General features: G+C 37.8%; 1 protein-coding gene across 1 annotated transcript in view; it reads left to right on the top strand.

The window, feature by feature from the left end:
• The window catches only part of SPON1 (spondin 1), a 181,503-nt gene that overhangs the window by 55,054 nt on the left and 103,251 nt on the right, over nt 1–23,198 (top strand). The window contains exons 5-6 of the mRNA XM_054283667.1: nt 508–630; nt 4,808–4,956. Coding sequence (XP_054139642.1) covers nt 508–630; nt 4,808–4,956 — 272 coding nt within the window. The remainder of the gene's footprint in view (nt 1–507; nt 631–4,807; nt 4,957–23,198) is intronic.

Here is a 23,198-nt window from a genome sequence, read left to right as displayed (position 1 = left end):
CAACTCATAAAATCTTTGCCTCCCCCTAAAGTGCTACTTGCAATTCTTTACCTGCTCTTTGTGTGATACCCATTGGTTTCCAGAGCACTCTGTTATTGAATCCTGGGATATTTCATCCTTTCCTAAACCTAAACATTGCACCTGGTTATGGCATCCTGCTGGAGAATTCATTTACTTTGTCTGTTCAGAAATTTCAAGCCCATTGTGTTTTGAGATCAGCTGAGGTTTTTCTTTATCAGATAGAAACCAGAAAGAAACCCCTTTCGAATCTGAAGATAACTGAAATATTATTGCATTCTAATTGAAAATTGTGGATTTAAGCCATTCCATCCACTTATAAATATGATACAGCTTGTCCTTTAGTCTAACAGCAAACTAAAAATTTAAAAAAAACAAACCCATGTTTAACTCATATTTATTCCCTGGAGTATTTACCACAGCAGCTTCACTGTCCCCACTGGTTTGGAGTTGTAGCCACTTTCAATGGGTGCTTTGATGCTTTTTCAGACTCAGCCTCGGAAGGTGTGACTGACAAACCCATTTTAGACTGCTGTGCCTGCGGTACTGCCAAGTACAGGCTGACATTTTATGGAAACTGGTCGGAAAAAACACATCCCAAAGATTTCCCACGTGAGTATTCCTCTCTTGCTTGCACCTCACAGGGGCCTTGGGGAGGCTTGGAGCAGGTTGTGTGACACAGCATCACTTATTTACAGCTCAGCAGAGTAAATGATGACATGCATGGCATCCTGCTGGCACTCAGCATTGAAAATCAATGGGTCTCTCTGCACTCCACATTACCTGCACATTCTATTGATTTGCCTGACATTTTGAGCTAAGATGTGTGTGAGGTTGTGTTTGCAAGATGTCTTTGTGGGGATGTGGGGAGAAAGCTTCTTTTCTTTTCTTTTTTTTTTTTTTTTTTTTTCTCTGATTGAAAGCTTAGAATGGCTTATAATGTAGAGATTTTAAGAAAAGTCCACAAAGGACAGGCAGCAAACTAACATTTTGATTTTTCAGCCATGACAATCTACCTAGTTTGTTTTGCTTCAAAGTATATTTAATTATTTCAGTTAAATTTGGCGAGTTTTGAATCTTGCTGCCCAAGGATATTAATTGTATATATAGATATAAGAATACTCTGTCTTCTTTTTCTTTGTTGGTTGAACACCCACTTCTGAAATTTGCCTCTCTAGGTTTTTAAGTGTCTGAGCTACAGAATCAGTATTTTTGTTGCAGGTTATCTTTCTGCAGTTACCCAAGTATCTGTAAAAAGCTGAAGTTACAAAATTGTGTATTATGCATTTGGTCTTTCATTACTGACTCCACAGTCCGAGGGAAAAAAGGCCAGGAAAGTAATTAAGAATATGAGTCATATTTACAGGTCTTTAAACTCTGTTATGTTTTCTGTGGCTGATCTTTATTATAGAGGCTTTTTTATGTTGATTGAAAAAAATATTATTACTGTCACAGTGTCAGAATATCCTCATATAACTCAAATATGGTTTGTATCAGCTCAAATTTTAACAGCCTAAGCAATGTTGCTTGTGTTGGGTTTGAAACACAGCATTGTTCAAATCCTATTGGTCAGCATAATATGGGGGAGATAAAACAAGCAAAGCCAATAATTGCAGGAATGCTCTTTCAGGCTGCTGGAGGATTTAAATATCTGCTGAGTGTGAACTTTATGTGCACTATTTCCATGGACTCAGCTGGTGGTTAGAAATAGGCCATGAGAAAAGGACTGAAAGCTAGCAAGTTACTGTGGCCCTTTTCCCTTTCCTTTTCCCTTTTCCCTTTTCCTTTCCATTTCCATTTCCCTTTCCCTTTCCCTTTCCCTTTTTTTTTTCTTCCATCATGAAAGGTATGGCTGCATGATGGAAAATAAGCAAGTCACAATAGTTTCTCTGCTATCTGTCCCCAGTTACAAAATGGTGAATTAAATCAATATTTTACTTCAACTGGGAAAGTAAAAAAATAACCACTTGATACTTGCATGATTAATCACAGCAATAACAGCTAATAAGGTTTTGCATCAAAATTTCTGAAAGTTGAGAGAAAGATCTCATCCAAATATAGTGATGTTCAAAAAGGAAACCTAGTCATTGTCACTATGCTTAAAAATGTTGAGTTTGTGCAGTAATTACATGAAAATAAAATGGTATTCATTGTGGACTGTGGTAAATCACTAATTATTTGCAAGCCACCACATAAAAAATTTTTGCTCTATTCTTCTACCACCAGTAAGGTTGGAATAGACAGCAGATAATAAACTTTGTATTTCACATATTTTCTTTATCTCCCAATTTGCTTAAAAAACCCCTAAAGAGCATGCACTTTATGCAAAGCATTCAAATCTTTTATTGAAGAGTTCTGGGTGTCAGGGGTACACAAACCCAAATCTGACCCTCCATGGTTTCGAGCCAAACATGTTTTATATTCTATCTTTATATAACTTACATATCCATTATTAAACTTACATTGTTCTATTGTGTGCATTGATTTCATCCAAGCAGGGATTTCTTGTGATCCCCCTCAAACCCCTAACATTGTTTCTCATGATTCTTTAAACAATAATTATATCTAATCACATCTAACAATTATACCGTTTATTATATATTGACTACACAGGTGCAGTTTCACTTGATCTAGCAAATACAAGGCCTAACATTTCCCAGGGCCTACTAAGCCTAACTTTCTTTCCAACTCCCTGAATTTTCTATGATGTTAAAATCTTTTACTATCACCAGGAGAGGAAAATTAACATATATAGAGCCAGACACCTTTATGTTTTCCAGACACCTTTAAACAATAATTATATCTAATCCCATCTAACAATTATATCATTTATCATATACTGACTACACAGTTTCACATGATCTAGCAAATACGAGGCCTAACATTTCCCAGGGCCTACCTTTAACATTTTCCCAGGGCCTAGTAAGCCTAAATTTCTTTCTAACTCCATGAATTTTCTGTGATTTTAAAATCTTTTACTCTCAGTGTCACTGGCTGTGATGCCTTAAGGAGCTGGAACAGAAGCTAGATGGAGTTAAGGGGAATAAAGTGGATATTTATTGCCGTGCCTTCAAAGGACACACCCTGGCAGGGCCCAGATGGCTCCAAGATGGAAGCAAAAGAGGACTTGCTCACGAGATCTCACATTTTTATAAGTTTTAGTCCATTTCCATATTGGAGCTAATTGTCCAACCACAGCTCCAGCCCATGCAGTCCCGCCCTGCTTGTTTTTCTCTCTCCAGCCCACAGTGTTTGTGCTCTGGGGCTGAGATTGGGATCATTTGTCCTTGGTGCCCAGAGCTCACCATCCCTGAATATGAAGGCTCAGAATTACACACTAAAGCAGTACAGAATGGGAAAAATATAAAAAGCTAAACCCTAAGTCATCAGCTGTGTTTCAGGGTGCCTGGTGGGACAGGCAGACCCAGGAGGAGAGGATGGAGTTCCATCACTGGGGCTGAGGGACAGCATCTCCCTGGGCTTTGGCAGGTGCCACTGTAGATTTCAGGAACAATTGATACATCTTAGATCAAGAAACCATCTCCTGACATTGCCATCTCTTCAGCTGTGGAGGAGGCAAGGTTTAGTTTTGGTTTTTTCTGCACATATTACTGATTCATTTTAGTTGATTCTGAAAACATCAGGACTGCTGCATTCAGAGCTCTGTAAGTGTATTTTGGTCCAAGTTCAGGACTAGGGAAGCTATGAAGGCTGTGTTTGCTGCTCTGCTAGGCCATCTCCCTCATCTATCTATTCTGCTTCCTACGTTTTTCTCTCTTCTTTCCCCTGCTGTTGGTGTTCATTTTTTATTTCTAATCTATTTTCTACTCTCCCATGATTAGGTTCCTGCATCTGACTTTATACAATTCTCTGCACTGTCCTTTTCAATTTCATTGTTCCACCTCTCGCATCTTAAATTTGCATTCCTTTTCTTTACTTCATTATTCATTTTTCATTCATTTATTCAGTTTGTAGCTGTTTTTACTGCTGCTCTCTACCTTTTGCATTGTGAAGAGAAACTATAAATATTGTCTCACTCCATCATTCTGACTCCCTCATCTCCTGCAGTCCTTGCCTTGTTACAGCCTGTCTGCTTATGTTAGCAGTTCATTTTCTCACCCTTTTCCTTTAAGACCATATATCTGCAGAAGGTTATTGACACTTAAGTGAATTCATTTTGCATTTCCAGGGCTGTGGGACTTCTGTGACTCCTTATTTCTGCTCAATGCTCATTTCAATTCCATCATACTTCCCTAACATCTTTTTCTTTGTACTTTTTTTTTATTATTATTATTTTTTTGTTCAACAAGACAAGAAACAAGAATGGGAATCCTTTTGCTTAGCTCTACAGCTCTTACATTATGAGAAATCTAAGCAAGAAAACTCAGTGAGTATAGAAGTGAATACAGAAAAATTTACTTCTTCACTGCCTTCAGTAAGGAAAACTTGCTTTTAAAACTGAGAGTGACCACTGAAGTCTTCCCTTGCAGGTTTCCTTCTCGAAAATATTTGACAGAGAAACTTAAAATTAAAGGTTGCTTAAACTTTCTGAAGTGAGACCTTTGGTGAGAAAAAACTATTCTAAGCCTGTTTGTTTTGAGGGGCTGCTTCAAGCTCAATTTCTGTCAGTCACTGCCTTGTTCCCACTGCTCTGCAGATGTGAGTGCAGTGAGAAGTGGCAGCATGCAAAAGTGGGCGCTCCCAGACTTTATTACAAGTCAGGAATTATTGTTTGAGGCTGCCTCGAGGGTGGTTTGATTTATTTTGTTTTGGTTTTCCCCCCGAAAAGGACGCACCAACCACTGGTCTGCCATCATTGGCAGCTCCCACTCCAAGAACTACATCCTGTGGGAGTACGGGGGATACGCCAGCGAAGGGGTCAAGCAAGTGGCAGAGCTGGGCTCCCCAGTGAAGATGGAAGAAGAAATTCGACAGCAGGTAGGTGCATTTTTGGTGCTTAATTTTGATAAAAGGATCCTCCCTTGGCCTGTTAACAGTTTGTCATTGGGAATGTAATTTTGCTGAGTAATTCTCACTTCAGTGGAGAAGGAGTTCTGTGTGGCTCTCTTGATCCATTCTTACCCTGGAAAGGGTTTTTGTCTAGGAAAGGACAAGTAAGTTGGAGCATTCTAAACTTAGAAAATCTGTGTGCTGTGTAGAGCAGAAATCAGAGGGGGCAAAGTGAAAATCACCTGTTCAGGCTTGATTGTGAAGGCACTGTTTTAAAACAAAACTTTGAAGACAGCAAGCAATACCCCTGCCTTAAAATAGTGAACGATTATTTATCCTTTAGATTCACTTTGCAGAGTGTTGCATTTTGCTTCTTGATGGATGGCCTCATTTTGTGTTATACAAATATGTAAGGCGCTGTGTTTCCCTGCCCATCATGTGGCACAGGCATTCTTTCTCTAATAATCCCTTTTACAAAGAAAATAATCTCTCCTTAATGTTGAAAACATGCATGAAACCCTCTGTACCTTTCTTCACTTTTTCTACATTTGTGTGGATCTTTCCTATATTTGACACTTCTAAGGATGAAGTCAGCAAAAGTAAAAGCAGAGTTCAGGATGATATTGTGGATTAATCATTCTCCCTTTTGGTTAAAAACACAGTATTTTGAGACCTCCAGGATAGGTTGCATACAGGGTTACACTGAGAGATATAAAAAAAAATTCAATTATATTTATATAAACAGCATAAAACAACCTCAAAGACTATTTTGAAAAAACTCGTATAGCAAAAGGCTTTGTGTGCTAAATTTAATTTGCTTTCTTGTGATTCTTAAGTGTATATAATCATGGTACAAGAACATCTGGTGTATTTGACAAGAAACTCCCAAAGCCAAGAGAAATAAAATAAAACCAGCTTAAAACTTAATATATAAAAGGGATAGAAAAGGAATAAGAAGGAAAAAACAATCTCAATGTGGGATGAAATGTGATCATGGATACATTGCCTCTTTAAAGCATAATAAACCTTGGTATACCTGGAAATAGAAATAGGCCTTGCTTCTATGCAGAAAAGTGGCTGGATTTTATCCCAGCAATATAATATAAACCCAGAGGGATTAAAATTGTAGCAGAATGTTATATATACCACATGGAACTTATCATTTTTGCTGCTTACTTGGGAAATCAATACTTTCTTGTAGTAGGCCCACGTGGAATGAAGAAAATCAGCAATTTTGTATGGAGGAAGATAATTTCTGTTGCAGCCTTGGTGAATACTTTATAAACAGGGGTTTGGCACATCTGATGTGGGGCTGTACAAAGATTGGGGCTTTTCCTGGAGCAGCAAGAGCCAGAGGAGGGTGTAGGGTGAGAAGCAAGCAGAGATCAGGCTGAGGATTGGGAGAATGGCAGAGAATTTGAAGGGAATATGGGGGAAAAAAAATGGAAATTGTGCCTCTGCTTTGTGGCTTCTTTGTCATTGTGTGCCACATATGTGCAGTGAGGGGATGTGCTTGTACACTGGATTTAAATGAGAGGAGATTGTGACTCTTAGAGTGCATCAAATAGAGAAATGGCTACAGCTTCAGGGGCTGCTGAGGTTGAACATGGAATTAGTAAGCATCACAGTTGATTCCAACTTTGGGGTGTCTGATTGGGCCAGCCCTGGTTCTCCCGGGTCAGTTTATCCAAGTAATCAGCTGGATCTTACCTAGAGCAGTGCAGCATGTCATCAAGTGCCATAACATTTTTGTTGAGTTCATTTGAGATTTTTTTTTTCCTTTTTAACATGTGCTTAAGCTGCACTAAATTTTTTGACAGATTTTGAGGTAAAATTCTGCAACCACAACAGCAGAGCAATGCCAGGAGCTAATCTGCTGGCATTGAAGTCAGGCTGGTATTTTTCTCTTTTTAATTGCACTTTTTGTCCCTTGCAATATCCCCACCTGCCTTGAAATTTGTTAATGTTGTTTCCTTCCCCACATGTTCCAATCTATCTCAGGATCTCTTTGCTCCTTTTCCATTTCTTATTTTACCTTTCTTTCCACACTCTGCTGTCCTGCCAGCCTTGTGTTGATGGGAGGATGCAATTCATTAAATTAATCACTCTCCAAGCAGCTTTGATGTTCTTGAAAACACAGGAAAGGCAATTTTTGTTTAATTCTGGTGCCTGGACTCAGAGCTCACTCACTGCAGGTTGTGCACTTCTTCCAGGGCCACACTTGGATTTGGGAATTTGCTGTGTGTCAGCTGAGTTTTGTAGGCAGTTTCTTAGGTGAGCACATAGAAACAAAATTTTGTGGGAATCAGAAAAGCAGAAACTTCCACAAACACAAAAAGATTTGATCTGCAGCCTCAGAAGATGCTTAAATTGATGTAAAAACACAACACAGAGACATGAAGCAGAAAAATCATAAATGTTTCTGTAGTTATAAGTAAGAATATGCCTTAAGTAAGTAAGAAACTGTTTTAGGTAAGATAGTAAAAGAGTTTATAAAGAATAAATGGGTGTGTTGTATAAAATAAGCTAAAAGTTTAGAAATTATAATAAAAACTTTTAAAAAGACGTGAGACAGAAACCCACTAGATAAAAGTAGCCACAGTACAGCAGAAGTAAGTAAAGGTAATAATAGAAAAGCAAAATAAACCCTGTGACAACTGTCTATTAGTTAAAAAAGTTAGATATTGTCTTGTAACAAAGAAACTTGTGACCACTCTTAAACTATGACCAATAGCTTACACCTTTAAAATCTCACAACTTCTAAAACTAATGTTATCTAAACAAGAAATCATTCTTAACCCAAAAATAATCCCATCCCTTCATTTCTAACAATGATAATATTTATGTAACAGCATCTGTCACTGACATTACCCGAGGTTTGATTAAAGGAAAAAAATCTAATTATTTTTGGGTTGTATTACCAAAAATTTACAAGGTATAAACAAACAAACAATAAAAAGGTCTTTCTTTCAAGGAGCTTTGTTAGGAAGTGTCTTAATAATGATGTGTCAATAAATGGAAAATCCTCAAGCATGAACATTTTGCATTCTGTATTTACCAACTTCAGACAGGAAAATCTAATGACCCCATTCTTCTGAGAAAGAATACAGCACTGCCTTACAAAACAGGCCATAAAATGACCTGTTTTGTAAAACTATTAAAAACTATAACTATAAAACTATTCAGCTGAAATACTGAAATTACTTTTTAAAAAATCAATCAGTCAAGATGAATCCAATGACAAATTTAGTTTCATTTTTACTCTTCTTTCTTTTTTTTAATTAAAAATTTCCAAATCAGGACTGTTTTGTGAAGATAAATGTTTATATGAATTCATAGCAATTACATATTTATAATTGCTATGAATTGGCTCATAGGAAATGGATGCAGAATTTGAAAGGGAAATTCTGCATTCAAAATGGGATTGCTCCATTTAAACACATGAACAAACAAATAAGATGGTTAAAGCATGAATCAGAAGGAGTAAAGTCTAATTCTAAATCTCATGTACTAGGCTGATGAAAAAAGACTAAAAAAGAATCATTGTTTTAAACATCTCACCTTAAGAGAAATAATTTGGTTTTGCCTAATTACTTCAGAATAAATATGCATCATTTTGCCACCAATTCTTTTATAAACCAAGATAAGTAATATTCTGCAGCTTACATCTTTCTCCAGAAAATGCAGTGCACACTCTCTGCTCCCTGTGGAGCCACAGGTGACATTCTTGCAGGTTTGGTTTAATGCCCTCTGAAATGTCAGTCAGTGGGATGACTTTTTAGATTGTCTTCAGCATCCTCAGATGAAAGCTGAGTGTGCCTCCAGACCTTTCAGAACAGCAAATTCAGTTTTCCAGGAAGATGCTTGTAAAGTTTTTAGACACAGGATAATTTAAATTGTGTGTGTGAATTGGAGGTGAAACCTGAAACAGCAAAAAATTTGTATAGAAAAAAAAATATAATTGCTATGAATCCATACATGTGTCTTTATAAAATAGTCCTGATTTGGATTTTTTTAATTAAAAAAAGAAAGAAGAGTAAAAATTAAGGTAAATTCGTCATTGGATTCATCCTGACTGATTGATTTTTTTAAAAGTAATTTCAGTATTTCAGCTGAATAGTTATCATTTTATGACCTGTTTTGTAAGGCAGCACTGTATTCTTCCACAGAAGAATGGGGTCATTAGATTTTCCTGCCTGAAGCTGGTAAATCACCTGAATTACAAAGAGAAACCTGCAGGATATTGATCACTTTTTTATTATAGCACTGGGGAAATTATTGTGTTTACTGAAACAAGCTCAAAAGTTTGCTTTTTGAATTAGTGTGCTTAGGGAGGGTAAAACCTGCCAGCCTGTGATGTTCAACTCAGATGATTTGTGCTGGACAGAAGAGCTGAAAATTCCCCCTGAACCCTTCACCTCAGAGACCAGGAAACACCTAAAAATCCCTGGGAATCATGCTGGGAATTGCACTGGGAAAACTGATATTTTTGTTGGAATAGTTCAGTCTGTGTTTTGTTGAAAGGAACTAAAAAATTAGTGACAACACGGGTGGCTTGGCCTTCCTTGGAGGAGGGTACTGAGAGAAGTGAATGGAATTGGATTATTTTGCCATGGCCTGAAGTTGGTATTCCTGCTGCTGTAGAAGGAATTGGCACCTGGGATGTTGAGATTATTTTGCCATGACCTGGAGTTAGTATTCCTGCTGCTGACGAAGGAATTGGCCGCCTGGGATGTTTAGATTATTTTGCCATGACCTATGGTTTGACGTTTTTGGCAGGGACTTACTCAATTCTAGCACTTGTGGAGACTTATACAGAAGTATACTTTTTGCTTTACGTTATTAATCAAAACGGACCTTCTATCTGTCTAGATTCAGGGTTTCTAATTAGAATAGGAGGATTTTCTTTTAGTTTTGCTTGTGTGTTATTTGAAAAGTGCTTAAAGATTGGTGGATCGGGTTTTGTACTCAAACTGTTTAGAAAATTAAAAACATACAGAGCTTTGTTCAGCTTCATCTGTGGTGTGATCTCTATGAAGTTGATATTCCTGCTGCTGTAGAAGGAATTGGCACCTGGGATGTTGAGATTATTTTGCCATGACTTGAAGTTGGTATTCCTGCTGCTGTAGCAGGAATTGGCCACCTGAGATGTTTAGATTATTTTGCCATGACTTGAAGTTGGTATTCCTGCTGCTGTAGCAGGAATTGGCCACCTGGGACGTTTCACCTTGGCCTGCCCAAACCTTCAGTGCATGGATCAACATCCCCACAGAGCCCCTTTCTCCTCAGTCCTCAGGGAGGGCATTTTTGTTCCCATCCAGGTTTCAGAGGCCTCACCCTGTGGAAAAGGCAGGAAAATGATTGTGGCCATAAAGGCTGCTGTGAAAAGCGCAGCTGCTGCTCCTCCAGAAGCCCTTCAGGTTTCTGTGCAAAGCCCACAGAAATTCAGTGCTTTTGGACTTGGTGTGGCAGGGAAGTAGCAGGACTCTGTCCCAGCATGCTTTCCACTTTAGTTACAGCCTGACAGCATGGTTTTAATGGGGTATTTATTCTAATTCTGGACAGATCAAGCTGCTCGGTTGTAAATTGGCTTCTAGGCTTCTGTTTGCTCAGTCAGACTCCTCTGCACTCTGTGCATACACCTCTGCTGTGAATTATGGTCTTTTTTAATGCCTTTTGAAAAGGCTAGATCCTAGATTTATCATGCTTTGCTTTTGGAAGATGCGCCTTATATAATGATTCAAAATCTCTGGCATTTTGGTAATTAGAAATTCCGAAACCCTTGTGTACTGTGCTAAATTTCATAAAGTATTTCTGCCAGAAAGAAATAGTTGTCTACTTATGTCATAAAGAGAAGCTTTATGTGCCAATAAATAACTCATACAACAGGGCTCAGAACACCTCTTCCAGGGGGGCTTCCATCTTATAATAAACTTCTGTTGGAAACTGTAATTAGAATGATTCAGTTGGTGTTGTTTTCTTTAAAAAAAAACAAAAACAACAAAAAAAATGTTCATCCCAGCTCCATTCTTTTTTAGTATCTCATGATCATAAAGATGCACTTCCCTAATAAGAAATGAACTGATGCTGCCTTCTGTGCCACAAAACACCTTTTGCTAGTCTAAAAACTCTTGAAGATAATGACTCTTTCACAAAATTAGGTTCTGACAAACCATTTTGAAGTGGTCTATTATTTTCTGGGCCAAAACATGAAAGATTCAAGCAGCTCAGCCAATAAAAACTGAATAGAAAAATTGGAGTCCTCTGAATAAACTCTCAGTGGTTGGGGCACAGTCCTTGTGCCACAGTTGCTCCATGTGTGGTTCCTCTGTCTGTAGGGTTGTGAGAGCTGGCAGGTGTTGAACATATTTTCTACAAAATATTTTGTACAAAAATGTCTTTTTTTACTATTCTGGTCCTCTCCCTCGTTTGGAGCACCAGGCAGAATGTAATTTTGAACTTTTATTTAGCCTTTGGTCAAAACTTTAGCAAAATAGTGGTTATTTACTAATAATAGTTAATAATGTTAATAAGGCCTTTTTCCTTCATTTCTAATAATTTTTCTTCATTTTTAATTTTCTAATTTTTCTTCATTTTCTAGTTAATAATGCCTTTTTTTCTTCTTTTCTTCCTGCCTTCCCTCATCCCTTGTCAGCTTAAGGCTTTGTTTCTGATAATAAACAGGGAGAGATAATATTTGGAAAACTAAACCTTTTTTTCTTTTTTTTTTTGCTTTAATTTTCTGTGCTTTTAACAACCATTGCTATTTGATTAATCAACAAGGCATCATAAGTTTTGATTTTTAAAACTCCACCTTGTGAGCTCTCATTTTTCTGTGCTTTTAATAACCATTGCTATTTGATTAATCAATAAGGCACCTTGATTTTTAAAACTTCACCTTGTGAGCTCTCATCTTGCTTAATGAATTCCAGAGGTTTCACACCTCTAACTTTTATGGGAGTCTTTGAGTTTTTGCCCTCTGAATAATTACCCAGTAATTGATATTGAATGATTTGCATAACCAAACAATGAGTTGTGGTGTTAAGTTAGATCAACATTTAATTTCTCCTTAATTTTTACCTCAATTTGCCTTGCTGCTTATTTTCTTCTAATCATCACAGACCCTCAATTTCTGATAAAACAGGGAGAAGCACACTTTCTCAATAAAATCCACTAATCAGGTTCTCTTTGAATAAAAGATCTTCAAATATTTTTTTTTGCAGAAAAATAAGAATAAAAAAGTAGGCTTTACTCAAAGACCCGTCTTCTCAGTGAAGTTTGATACTAAATTTTGTGGAAATGGAGCCCATCAAAATTCCTGCCTTTTTTCCAGTCTCTGTAGTAGCTGACAGGCTCACCAAGGCTTGAGAAGATTTTCTCTGTCTCTTTGATATCTGTCTGGATTGCAGCAAAGCAATGCTAAGTGAGGAAACACTTGCTCCTGATAGATCCATCCCTTTGGGTGGCATGCAATAATTTCAGTTCTCCAGCACACAGACGTAGAAATGTCACCTGTTTGGGACAATATGATTGTCCCAAACATCATTTGCTAATTTTAGTATTTTAAAATATCTTGCCTTTTCATTTCTTGCAGTTAGATCTCATCACGCTGTTCTGCTGCCACAAAATTATAATCTGCCACCTGTAGCAGATTCATCCAGTGGAAAGATGTGATGAAATTATTTTCAAATTATTTTCCTTCAGTCTATCACTGCAGTATTTTTAAAACATGAGAATTGCAGGTGTGCTGCTGATACTGAGGGATGGCAGGAGTTCAGGACTCCAAAGGCAGACTTTGTTTAGGGAAATTAGTTGTGTTAACTGCAGCTATTCTGGTTTGGGTTTAGGGAAATTAGTTGTGTTAACTGCAGCTATTCTGGTTTGGAATTGCTGCTCTAAAATCCTGACATTTTGTGAGGCACTCAGGAGCTCTCTTGCAGCAGCACCAGCAGAATGTTAAGTAACACAAACTGGAGAAGAGGCAGCACCAATAAAATTGAGTTGTTTGCCAAGGATGCAGAGCAGATGGTTGGGCTCCTCCTCCTGTGAAGGGAGACCCTGCCCAGACTCCTGTGGACTCCAGCAAAGTCTGCTTTTAAAGGGTCAGAGTACCACTAAAAATTAAATTAGGGGCAAGTCGATTTCCCTCTGAGTGCTTTCCTCTGCAGAGGCTGGGGCTGTAATTAAAATGCAGCGGCTGAGGAGCTGGTGGCTTTCAGTGCCTCTGAAGGAGATGCTGCAAAGGCTGAACAGGGGTCTGAACCCTCATTAGCAGCATTTGTCAGGAACCACAGGATCTTCCTTGTTTTCTCTCTTGTTGCATGGTAAATATTGTTCAAAGGAACAGCATGCAATAACAGCTGAGGCTGAAGAGTCCTACAGCTCATTTGCCTTGCAAATGCTTAATTATTCAGACAGATTTTCAACATAAACAAAAACTAAGGAAATAACCCGCAATGCAAAGACTGTCACCCTGGGATTAACTTTTTTTGGGGGGTTGTTTGCTTAGGAACCTCAGTTCAGGACTGCCACTCTTTACCAAATGCTTATTTCCACCTAAAATTCAGCAGAACACTTAGAAAAATACCATGTACAAACATCATCCACATGAACATTTCTTAGCCTGTGTCCTTTTCTAAGACAGCTCTTCACAGAGTACTAGACCCCAGAGACTGATTTTAAATTTATTTAATGTTCAGAGAGCAGAAATGTTCAGGTATTATGTTACATCTCTATTAATATGTAATGGATCAACTGGTTCAAGACACGGAATAGGGAGGATATTCATTAGTATTTAAGTGAAGTTTTAACTGTGTTTTCCTAGATTGCTTTTCTAGCCTGAATCCAAAAGGACTCTAATGTGTTGTAGTTTCTGTCAGCCAAAACCAGAAGCAGGAATACTTATTTTTAGTAGGGGGGAGAGGTTAATGTTTTTGAGTAGTCTTTAGCTCAGGAAAGAATGACCTGCTTGCAGACTGTGTGTTTCCTTGAAGTTCACCAGTCAAATATGGATGGAAAATAACACATGCATGAATTTAGGGACTGGAATATCTGCTACAACTTGAAACAGCTTCAAGGGTTAACACAGGGCTGGGATGAAAATGTCTGATTTTGTAATTAACTGCTGGTCACAAACTCTCTAGATTCCTTTTAAGATGATGTTTCTGGATTCTCCCTCAGCTCTCTCCTTGAAACTCATCTCAGCTTAATTATATTCTTGCTTCAGCCAGTGAATTCTTCACGTAAATGCCCTCACTTAAATAATAAACATTATTTATTTTAAACATAAATAAAAATAAATGCACCCCTGGCATGGGGTGTAGCCTGCTACTCCAGGAACATTCTGTGGAAAAAAGGCCATGCAGAAGTTACTGGAAAGGAGGCAAGGGTAGAGAGGGTCCTGTGCAATCTTGTGTTCCTTGCACTGACACACACATCACTGCTTGATGCCAATGTTTTAGCAAATGATTTAAAACACTGGGCTCAAAAGCAGGTATATTCATAACTAGAAATATTCCACAGAAAATTTGTTTTCAAATTAAAATGTGGAAATTTAAGGGTGATATTAAGCTGTAGCACAACAAGGAAGTTGATTCTCTGCCTGGATGAACACCTGAAAAGTTTATTTTCTTTCTGAGTGAGAAGAGGCCACCACTTTATCTGGAGTTGTCCCAGGGGTGTTTAAACACCTTAGACCTTACCAATACAGGAATTCATCAAGCTTAGACAAATCAGGTTATACCTCTTAACATGGTTTCTTCTGTAAAATACTCCTCAGTCTTAGGAAAGGATAAAAAAATTAGCTAAGAGACTGCATGAATTATTCTATATACAGAAATGGAATGCATCTTAAAATTGCTGTCTTTGCTATATCCCCCTGTAAGTTGGCAATAGTAATTTGGATGCTGAGGATGCAATGATTCTCTCCTTTTATAACTGAATCTTTGAATACTTTCAATACTTTTACCGCATTCAATGCTTTAAAAATATCTTTTTTAAGAGTAAGTATCAACAGAGAGCATGGACTTTTTTTAAAAATTCCATTTTTGAATTCTGTTGAAATATGGAAAGAAGAATGAGTTCATGAAGCATTTTTAAATTATAGACCTAATGAACACTTGGGCTCCACGATTAATGATGTTATTTTAATTCACAAGCCAGATCAATTATTGGCATTATTTGCAGGTTTGGGGGTTGTTTATTGGATATCTGACAGATGCACCTGTAAAGCAAGCAAGAGTTCAGAAAGAGTGAGTGCATTTGTGCCTAAGGATGGTTTAAATTGGTGGACATGAGATGGGATTTCAATGCTCTTGTTTGGATATATATTCCTACATTAGTTGATAGTGGAGGGAAGGGGGAAGAGAATGGATGATTTCTTGAAGATTTAATTTTCAGCATACCTTAATCAGAACTGTGAGGGTGAGAGGGATGAAGACAGGGAGAATGGGCAGCCATGGGGTTGCAGAAGGTGGAAGGCAAAACCTTTTACTCCTAATCCAATTTGACTCATACCCACAGACTCGGCAGTGTATTGTTTCTTGTTCCTTGCATCTGTGTTTCAGAACATGAAAACACAACATTTTCGTGTTCTTCCAAAACAATTAATTCAGTTTAAATACTCAGCTGTACCATTGCTGTTACTGCATATTCACAGCTTTAGTTTCTCACAGCACTTTTCAGAACATGTGAATTTTTTTGCTGTTGTTCCTCCAGAGCTGTGTGCAGTGCTTTCTACTGAAAACTTCACCATGTGATTTGTGCTTTTAAATAAAAAACCAAAGGAAGAAAGAGATCTTTGTCATCATCAGCTAAAAGCAATATACACCAAGTGGAATGTGTGTGCACACAAATGTGTATCATTTACAAAGACCTACATGGCAATTTAATAGACATAGTTTAAGGTTTAGGCACGAGAAAACTGTTTATAATTTTCTTATCCATTTAAACTACATCAAAAGTCTGTAGCTAGACATAAAAAATGTAGCCAGATCCACTATTTAAAATCTGCTTGAGCATCACTAGCTTTTCCACTTTTATTAATCTCTTGTCATTGATCAATATACAGCCATGAATAGTTTGCTTTCTCATACCCAAGATGCACACATCTCCCCAGCCTTTAGATTAAGAAAGGCATCCAGGAATTAAAATAATTATTTGCCATTGAGGTTTATTGCTATATCTCCATTTCTCTTTGGCTTATAAAAATCCACAATGCTGCAAAGAAATAAAAGTGCTTGGTTATTTAAGCTATATGACAAGACTTTGTGCTGAAATACTCAGGAAACAGCTTGTGTTGATGGAAAAGTGAAAAGCAATTTTTTTTTTAATGTATAGGAATTTGAATCCCCCACACAGACCTTCTTAGAACTGTAGTAGGGAGGCTTTTTCATTTTGCAAATGGCAATGCAATTTTTCTACATCCCATATAAATTCACTTTAATAATCACTCCCTGAAATTAAGGTTTGCTATGTTATTAGTCAAATAAAAAGGTTTCAATTGAGTTATATAGGAAAAGAACTATACCCATGGTAGACAACTATTCATAAGATTAAAAAACCTGTCAGTAAATTATCTGTCAGCTGCCACTTTAGATATTTCCTGTTTCTTTTTCTCTCTCCATAAAATGTTGGACAGAATAAGTGCACATCACATCCATGTCAATGATATTGCTGTTTCCTAATTCATTCAGGAGCCTCACAGGTGATTTATTCAGATCATTGTGGCTCCTGTAGACAAATTCAGAGTAGGAGAAAGATGGGGAGAGACTCTTTACAAGGACATCTAGTGACAGGACAAGGGGGAATGGTGTCCAACTGACTGTGAGTAGGTTTGGATTTGATATTAGGAACAATTCTCCGTTGTGAGGGTGGTGAGGTCCTGGCACAGGGGTTGCCCAGAGAAGCTGTGGCTGCTCTTTCCATCCCTGGAAGTATCCAAGGCTGAATGGGGCTCTGAGCTGCCTCGTCTAGTAGAGGGTGTTCCTGCCTGTTGGAGCCCTGGATGCTGAGAATTTCAGAGTTTCTGTGCTGACAGGCACTGACCCCCAAGGGAACACTGCATTTGACCTGAGGCTGTGGAGAAGGCTTCCAAAAGGGAATGACAGAACTGGGATTGTGGGTGTGAAGTTTGAATAGAAGTGTGTGATATCACAGCAGGGGAAACTTAGAGTTTAAGGGTTTAGAGTACAGTAATGTATATAAAGCAGGATGGAGGTTTTAGGTGGAGACTGGTCCTCCTTCTCCTCCTCTTCCTCCTTCTCTTCCTCCTTCCTCCTTCTCCCTCCCTTTCTCTTTTCCCCTTCTCCTTCTTCCTCCTTCTCCTTCTTTCTCCTTCTCCTCCTCTTTTCCTTTCTCCTTTCTCCTTCTCCTTCTCTTCCTCCTTCTCCTCCTTCTCTTCCTCCGTGGGTTTGGGTGGTTTTGTATAATTGGATAAAAAGTTAACATTGTGGCCATGGGTGGTTGTTTATTGGGTTAAAAGTGAAAATAATTTAGGTGTCATTTCTTAATTGGACAGTTTATCCTTAAAAGGCCTTGTATAGAGGGAGATACAGCTCCATTTTTAGTTTGTTAGAGTGCAGTGCTGCAGAACTCAGAGTTTGTGAGACTGTAACATAGATAAGAACCCATAAACATCTGAGTCCCAACAAGAAATTCCATCTCACGCATTTAATCCTGACCCTGGAGAAAAAAAAAGAAGATAAAACTTGACACCTGCCCACGGGAATGAGAAGATTTTTACCATTCCTCCTCAGTGACATCATTCTATGGAGATCAGAATCCAGAGTTCTTTGTCCTGAGAGCTCCTGGAGAGGCATCTTTCCCTGAATTACTTTATGTAGTATCAGTTGAGAAGCTCCTCATCACTTTAATCACTTCAATCAGTTCTTCACATTTTCACAGCAGGCCCTGGAGTTTTACTTGGAAAGTTCTGTAAATTTTTTCGTTGGATCTGGCATGTGGGTTTGGGATGTTCAGATCTTTTGGGCTGGGTCAAATCATGTCCTCTGACAGGACAGAGGTCTAAACCAAAATTACTGAAGAAGCTAAAACCTTCCCATGTAAAATTCAGGTCATCATTTCAGGGTGGAATTCCAGGGAAGACAAATATCCATGTTTGTATGGGATAATGTGTTTTCAGTTAAGCAGGATCAGAGTTTATTAATCTTTTTTTTACCTGGTTTTTTTGAGCAAAAGTTAGTTTCTGATTGATTTATGGAATAGTGTTTATACTTTTGCAGTACCTTCAGGAGAAATGCCACTCTTGCAACATTGCTAAGGAAAGTAGATGGAAAAGTTCATTTTCAGTGAGCAAAATAAGGAGAAAGCCTGCAGTGTTCCATAGATACAAGTTGTTTTAAGTGCTTCTCTTTTGAAAAGTTAATTATGTGATTGCTGCATTACTTAAGAGCTGAGAAGAACATATCTGCAATGAGCAGAATCTGAGTAGATTTTTAATGCATCTCTTTCAGCTCTGCCTGTGGCCAGGAGTGCTTATTGAGATATTCATTTACAATAGATTACTGGTACTTTTTAAAAGTACTTTCCCACTCTCCATAATTGATGTATTAGTATATCCCCTAAGCATATTTTCCTGCTCATCTTTACTCCATTAAGATTAAACAGAATTGTCATTAGATCATAAAGCAATAAAATATTCACTTTGCTACTCACTGCAAAAAAAGCTATCAAATATAAAGATTGACTTTGCCTTCAGGTGCATTTTTAATTGTCCCTTAAATATAGTCCTGAACCAGTGCAACACGAAGTAACACATGAAGAAATTTCTTCATCAGGGGAGTGTTTATCTTAATTAGGTGTCAGGCCCAGAAATTTTTGCTTAGCCCATGCTCTTCTCTGTGAGAGATTTTTATCCATGGTTATATGAATTCATGACACAGTTGCAATGCAGGTTAAAATTAGGGTGACAATTTGGTCTTTATTGCTAGCTATAGACTTCGTAATAGGTTTTAATTACAATGTCAAAGATCATATTTTTATATATATACATTTCATATTCAAATAGCAGTGGAGAACATGAGTATGCAAAAATATGAAATAACCTAATTTTCAATGTGCAAGCATAAATTGCATTTGCAAAAGAGGTGTTCAATCAAGAAACGAACCCCAAATTTTATGTTTAGAAATTTAGGCTTGCAGAATGGTATGCTTCCCTTACTCACTGTTGTTCCTCATTACTTTTCTCCAACACTCTCTTCTTCTAAGGGAGAAAAAGAGAATGTTATAAATGGTAAAAGCAATTTTCAAAGGGCTTCTAGGAAGACATAGGATGCTTCTATTTTTTTAATTGAATGCTAACAGGTATAAAATACATAAAATACATGCAGCAGCATTGCTGCAAAGCTGTTCTTGTCAGTAAGGGTCATATTTACTACTCACCAAGCTAGATAAAATTTGGTGTTAGTGACTGAGTAATTATTATCAGGAGAAATTGCAGCCAGATTTATTTTATTATCTCCTTATTAATATTGTTGTGGCTCCAAAGTCTCAGTGTTCCCATACATTCTTAAAATATCAATATTCACTAGTTTTGATTCTTACTGAGTGTGAGATCTCTCAGTCAGTGCTGGTTCTGGGCCACTTTTTTTGCCTGCCCTGAGATTACTGAAGTAATTAACAATTTGATAACACTTGAAATTATAATGAAAAGCTTTGGGATATTTTAGCTTATGTTTATTGCTTTATTTTTAAATGATGGTGCTAATGTCTCTCAAGTTTGGTCTGCCTTGTGACTCCTCTGATGCTGTGTCTCCCTCTGATGCTTTTGGCAAATGTTATTTCTCCCTTTTAGCAGTTTTCCTTGGGTGAAAGCAGGTCCTGGCTCATTATGTAAAACAGATAATTAGCTGATTGCTTGTGCTGGGCTTAGCAGTGTGATTGGATGTGTGTCACTCTTGTCAGCTCTTTGGAAGAGGGCAGCTTGCCTGGAGATGCTCTTCCAGCATCACCATCAGTATCCTGGAGGCCCTGCTTGCCTTCCTTGTGTTGGTTCCACTGCCTTTTTATGGCATTGGACAACTTTTTATGGCTTCTTTTTATGGCATTGGACAACTTTTTATGGCTTTTTATGGTTATGGCACTGGACAGCTGCAGCCATCTCTGTGCCCCAGTCCCCTCCTGCCAAAGGCTCTGACAGAACTGTAGTAAGTGCCATGATCACCTCAGTGGAACTCCACTGGAGAAAAAGAATTATATTCCTTATATAATTCCTTACAGAATTATAGTCACAATAAATAATCAAGATAATTTGATCCTTTGACACTTATTGCCGTTTTCAGCAACGGCACTGCTGTTTCTCATGTTTTTGTTGTGCAAACTAGAGGAAATTGGTCCTTTACCTGTTCAGCCCTACCTTTGCTTTCCATCTCCTCTCTCTTTCTAATCCTCCTATATTTGCACTAAAAGCATTTTAGCAAACATTTATGAACAACTTCTGAAATTGTATTCCAGGGCTCTCTCAAAGAGCACCTACAATTCAACCTCTCCCCGAGTGTGTCCCATTATTTGGCCAATCCTGTTGTACTTAACTGTAGAACTTCCCACAGTTTGAAAGGTATATATCCTTTTCTTTAACTAGATGTTCAAAGAACTGAAAGAATTCAGTTGCAAGCCATTCATTCATTCATCCATAATGTTACATGAGAAAAGTTTTCACCCTGTTTGGTTTTTTTTTCTGTGGAAGGTATAATAAACTAGCTTGCAAGTCAGTTTTTATTTTTGCCTTTATGTCTTTACAACATCTGTTCCAGAAACAGCAAGCTTTGTTTCTGTTCCAGTTTGTTTTGGCAAGTGTATACTGAAAAAAGGATACTGTTAAATTTACAAGTAAATTATATGAATTCCTGTATACTTCTAATAGGTTTTGACTGTCCAGATGGCAGCTGAAACTTCTAACTTTTTCCATGTGCTGGTGGCTTTGGAAAGAAACAAAAATAACAACACAAACACCAGCCCCCTCCAACAAATGACAGTTAAATTAATGGCTTTTCTTACCTCTATGCCACAGCTCTGGTTGATAAAGGAGCAAAAATATCTTGTCATTTAAAGAAGACACTAGATTTTTGTGATCCTGTGAAATTTAATTTTTAGGAGCAGAAGAGGTTGGGTCTTGTCCACCTAACAGAGCCCTCCCTTTGTGCCTGAAGCACCTGCAGCCAAACTTCACCTAAGAACAAAATATCTGGAATTTGGGGCACTGAGAGGAGCAATGAACTCTCAATAGCTCCATGTTACAGCTGAAGATCTTTTTGTTATTTTCTAACCTGCTGCTGGCATGGAATGAGCTGAATTCTGGTGCATATTTTGAGCTGGACAGCAGTTCTGATGGCTACCTGTTGTTTTCCTCTTAGACTGCCTCACTGCTTTTCCATTTGTCCTCATGTAGACCCAAGTTATTTCAAGGGATTAAGAAGAAAGACCTTAAAATATAGAAAAAATAAAGGGATATCCAGTTTGGAGCTAGGCATTAGTGTCGGACTTTACTGAGCCACCACTATGCTTCACATTGTTGTTTATTTTTTTTTCCTTGGGATAGTCACTTTTCTCCTCTGAATTTTTGATATTTTTTGGAAAAAAAGAGATTTTTCATCCCCTCCATATTGTGTTGGGAGAATAAATTAAAATATATTCATTTAGTGCATGTTGGTGAAGCATATCAAAATGCAGAGGGAGGGGCTGGGTTATAATTTTTTATACATTTTGTTTAACTGATGACATAGTTCCTGGATGGCAAGTTTAAAACAAGAATTCCTTTCCCACAGAGATACCCAGTAATATTTTCTATTCACACAAGGTTCATCTAATGGTTTCAGAGCATGTTAAGACATTTAAGAAAATAAATTTCCTAATACTCAGGCAACTTGGTTTTTATTGGTGTAGAGTGGTTAAGTGCCTTGCATATGTTATAATTCAGAGAGTAAAATGGAAATTAAACTTTGGGGCAATTTAGGGACAGATAAATTGGTAAAGATTTTCCTGGTTCCTCTGCAGAAATAGTTCATTACCTCCATCAATAAGTATTTTTCACGTTGATGTCTCTCACAGATAACTGTGTGTTATCTCTAAGACTGAATTGTGAAAGAAGAGCATTGTGTGCCAGTTTTAGTAAAAACTGAAGTCAAGGGGTCTTTTCTTTGTCCACTGCCTTTGAATGGTGTTTTTGACTGGTCATGACTTTTGGTGTTGCTTGAGGCTAAACTCCAATTATGAGGTGAAAGAGCAAGTTTGATTTGCATGGGAAGCTGTTGCTCAGGAGTCAGTGAGAATATTGACTCGTTAAACAGGATGGGTAATGCAGAATATATTTTCTAATTTTTTTTTTTGTCTGAGGACACAGGAAGTTGTGCTGAGGCAGAAAACAGTTGTGATTCCTTGGCTGTGGCCATGCCATTGCTTCCCTCCATGCTGGGCTCTGCAGATTTTCCTCTGGGAATTCCCTGAGGAAATCCTCTGGGATGTCCTGTGGCAGCCAGTGGTGTCTGTGCTCCTGCAGAGCCTTGCAGGGCATTGCAAAGGGATTTTCATCCTCAAGAAAGGAAATGTGGGCAGCTCCTCTCGATTGTCCCATGCAGGAGTGAAAGGGAGATGGATCACTCCAATATTTTTAAGGCAAAAGGGAAAACCACTCCATTGCCATTTGAGGGGGAAAAGGAGATTTAATTCTGATAATTAAAATCCTGTTAAAATTTTTTCTCATCTGCAAATGTGAAGGAAAAGATTTTCACCTGTCCTTTCTATGATAGCTCACACTTGATGCTGCTGCCTTCATTTCTCCCAGTTTGTGAGGAATGAGGAAATAAGATGGGCTCCAAGAAGAAGGACAATTCTATTTTCTTCACAGTGTGTGAGGAGAGAAAGGCTGCCATGTGTTGATGAGATCATCACTTTAATAGCAGCCATTTATCTCTGAATGCTCTCTGGAGGTAAACACAATGATCACTTTTAAAGCTAAAAGCATAATTCAGCCTGGTTATTTTCCTAATCCTGTTTTCATTGAGGTGGATTGGTTCACCCTGATCTATTTCAATGGTGATGAATGCAGAATATTTTTTTGAAGAATGCCTTTTATATTTGCTTCACCTTGATTTAGGATCCAAGAGCAAATTTTAAAAAAACGAAAAAACAAAAAAAAAAACAAGCCAACAAAGCCATACAACTCCTCATCTTTTGAAGTAAAAAGCTGATTGGGCCAAGTGGAAATACACATGAAA

The sequence above is a fragment of the Melozone crissalis genome, unplaced genomic scaffold, assembly GCF_028551555.1.
Source record: "Melozone crissalis strain CALT ecotype California unplaced genomic scaffold, PUWL_Pcris_2 ptg000038l_1, whole genome shotgun sequence".
Lineage (NCBI taxonomy): Eukaryota > Metazoa > Chordata > Aves > Passeriformes > Passerellidae > Melozone > Melozone crissalis.
Note: the sequence above shows the minus strand (reverse complement) of the source record. Positions and strands in the feature narration are given on the sequence as shown.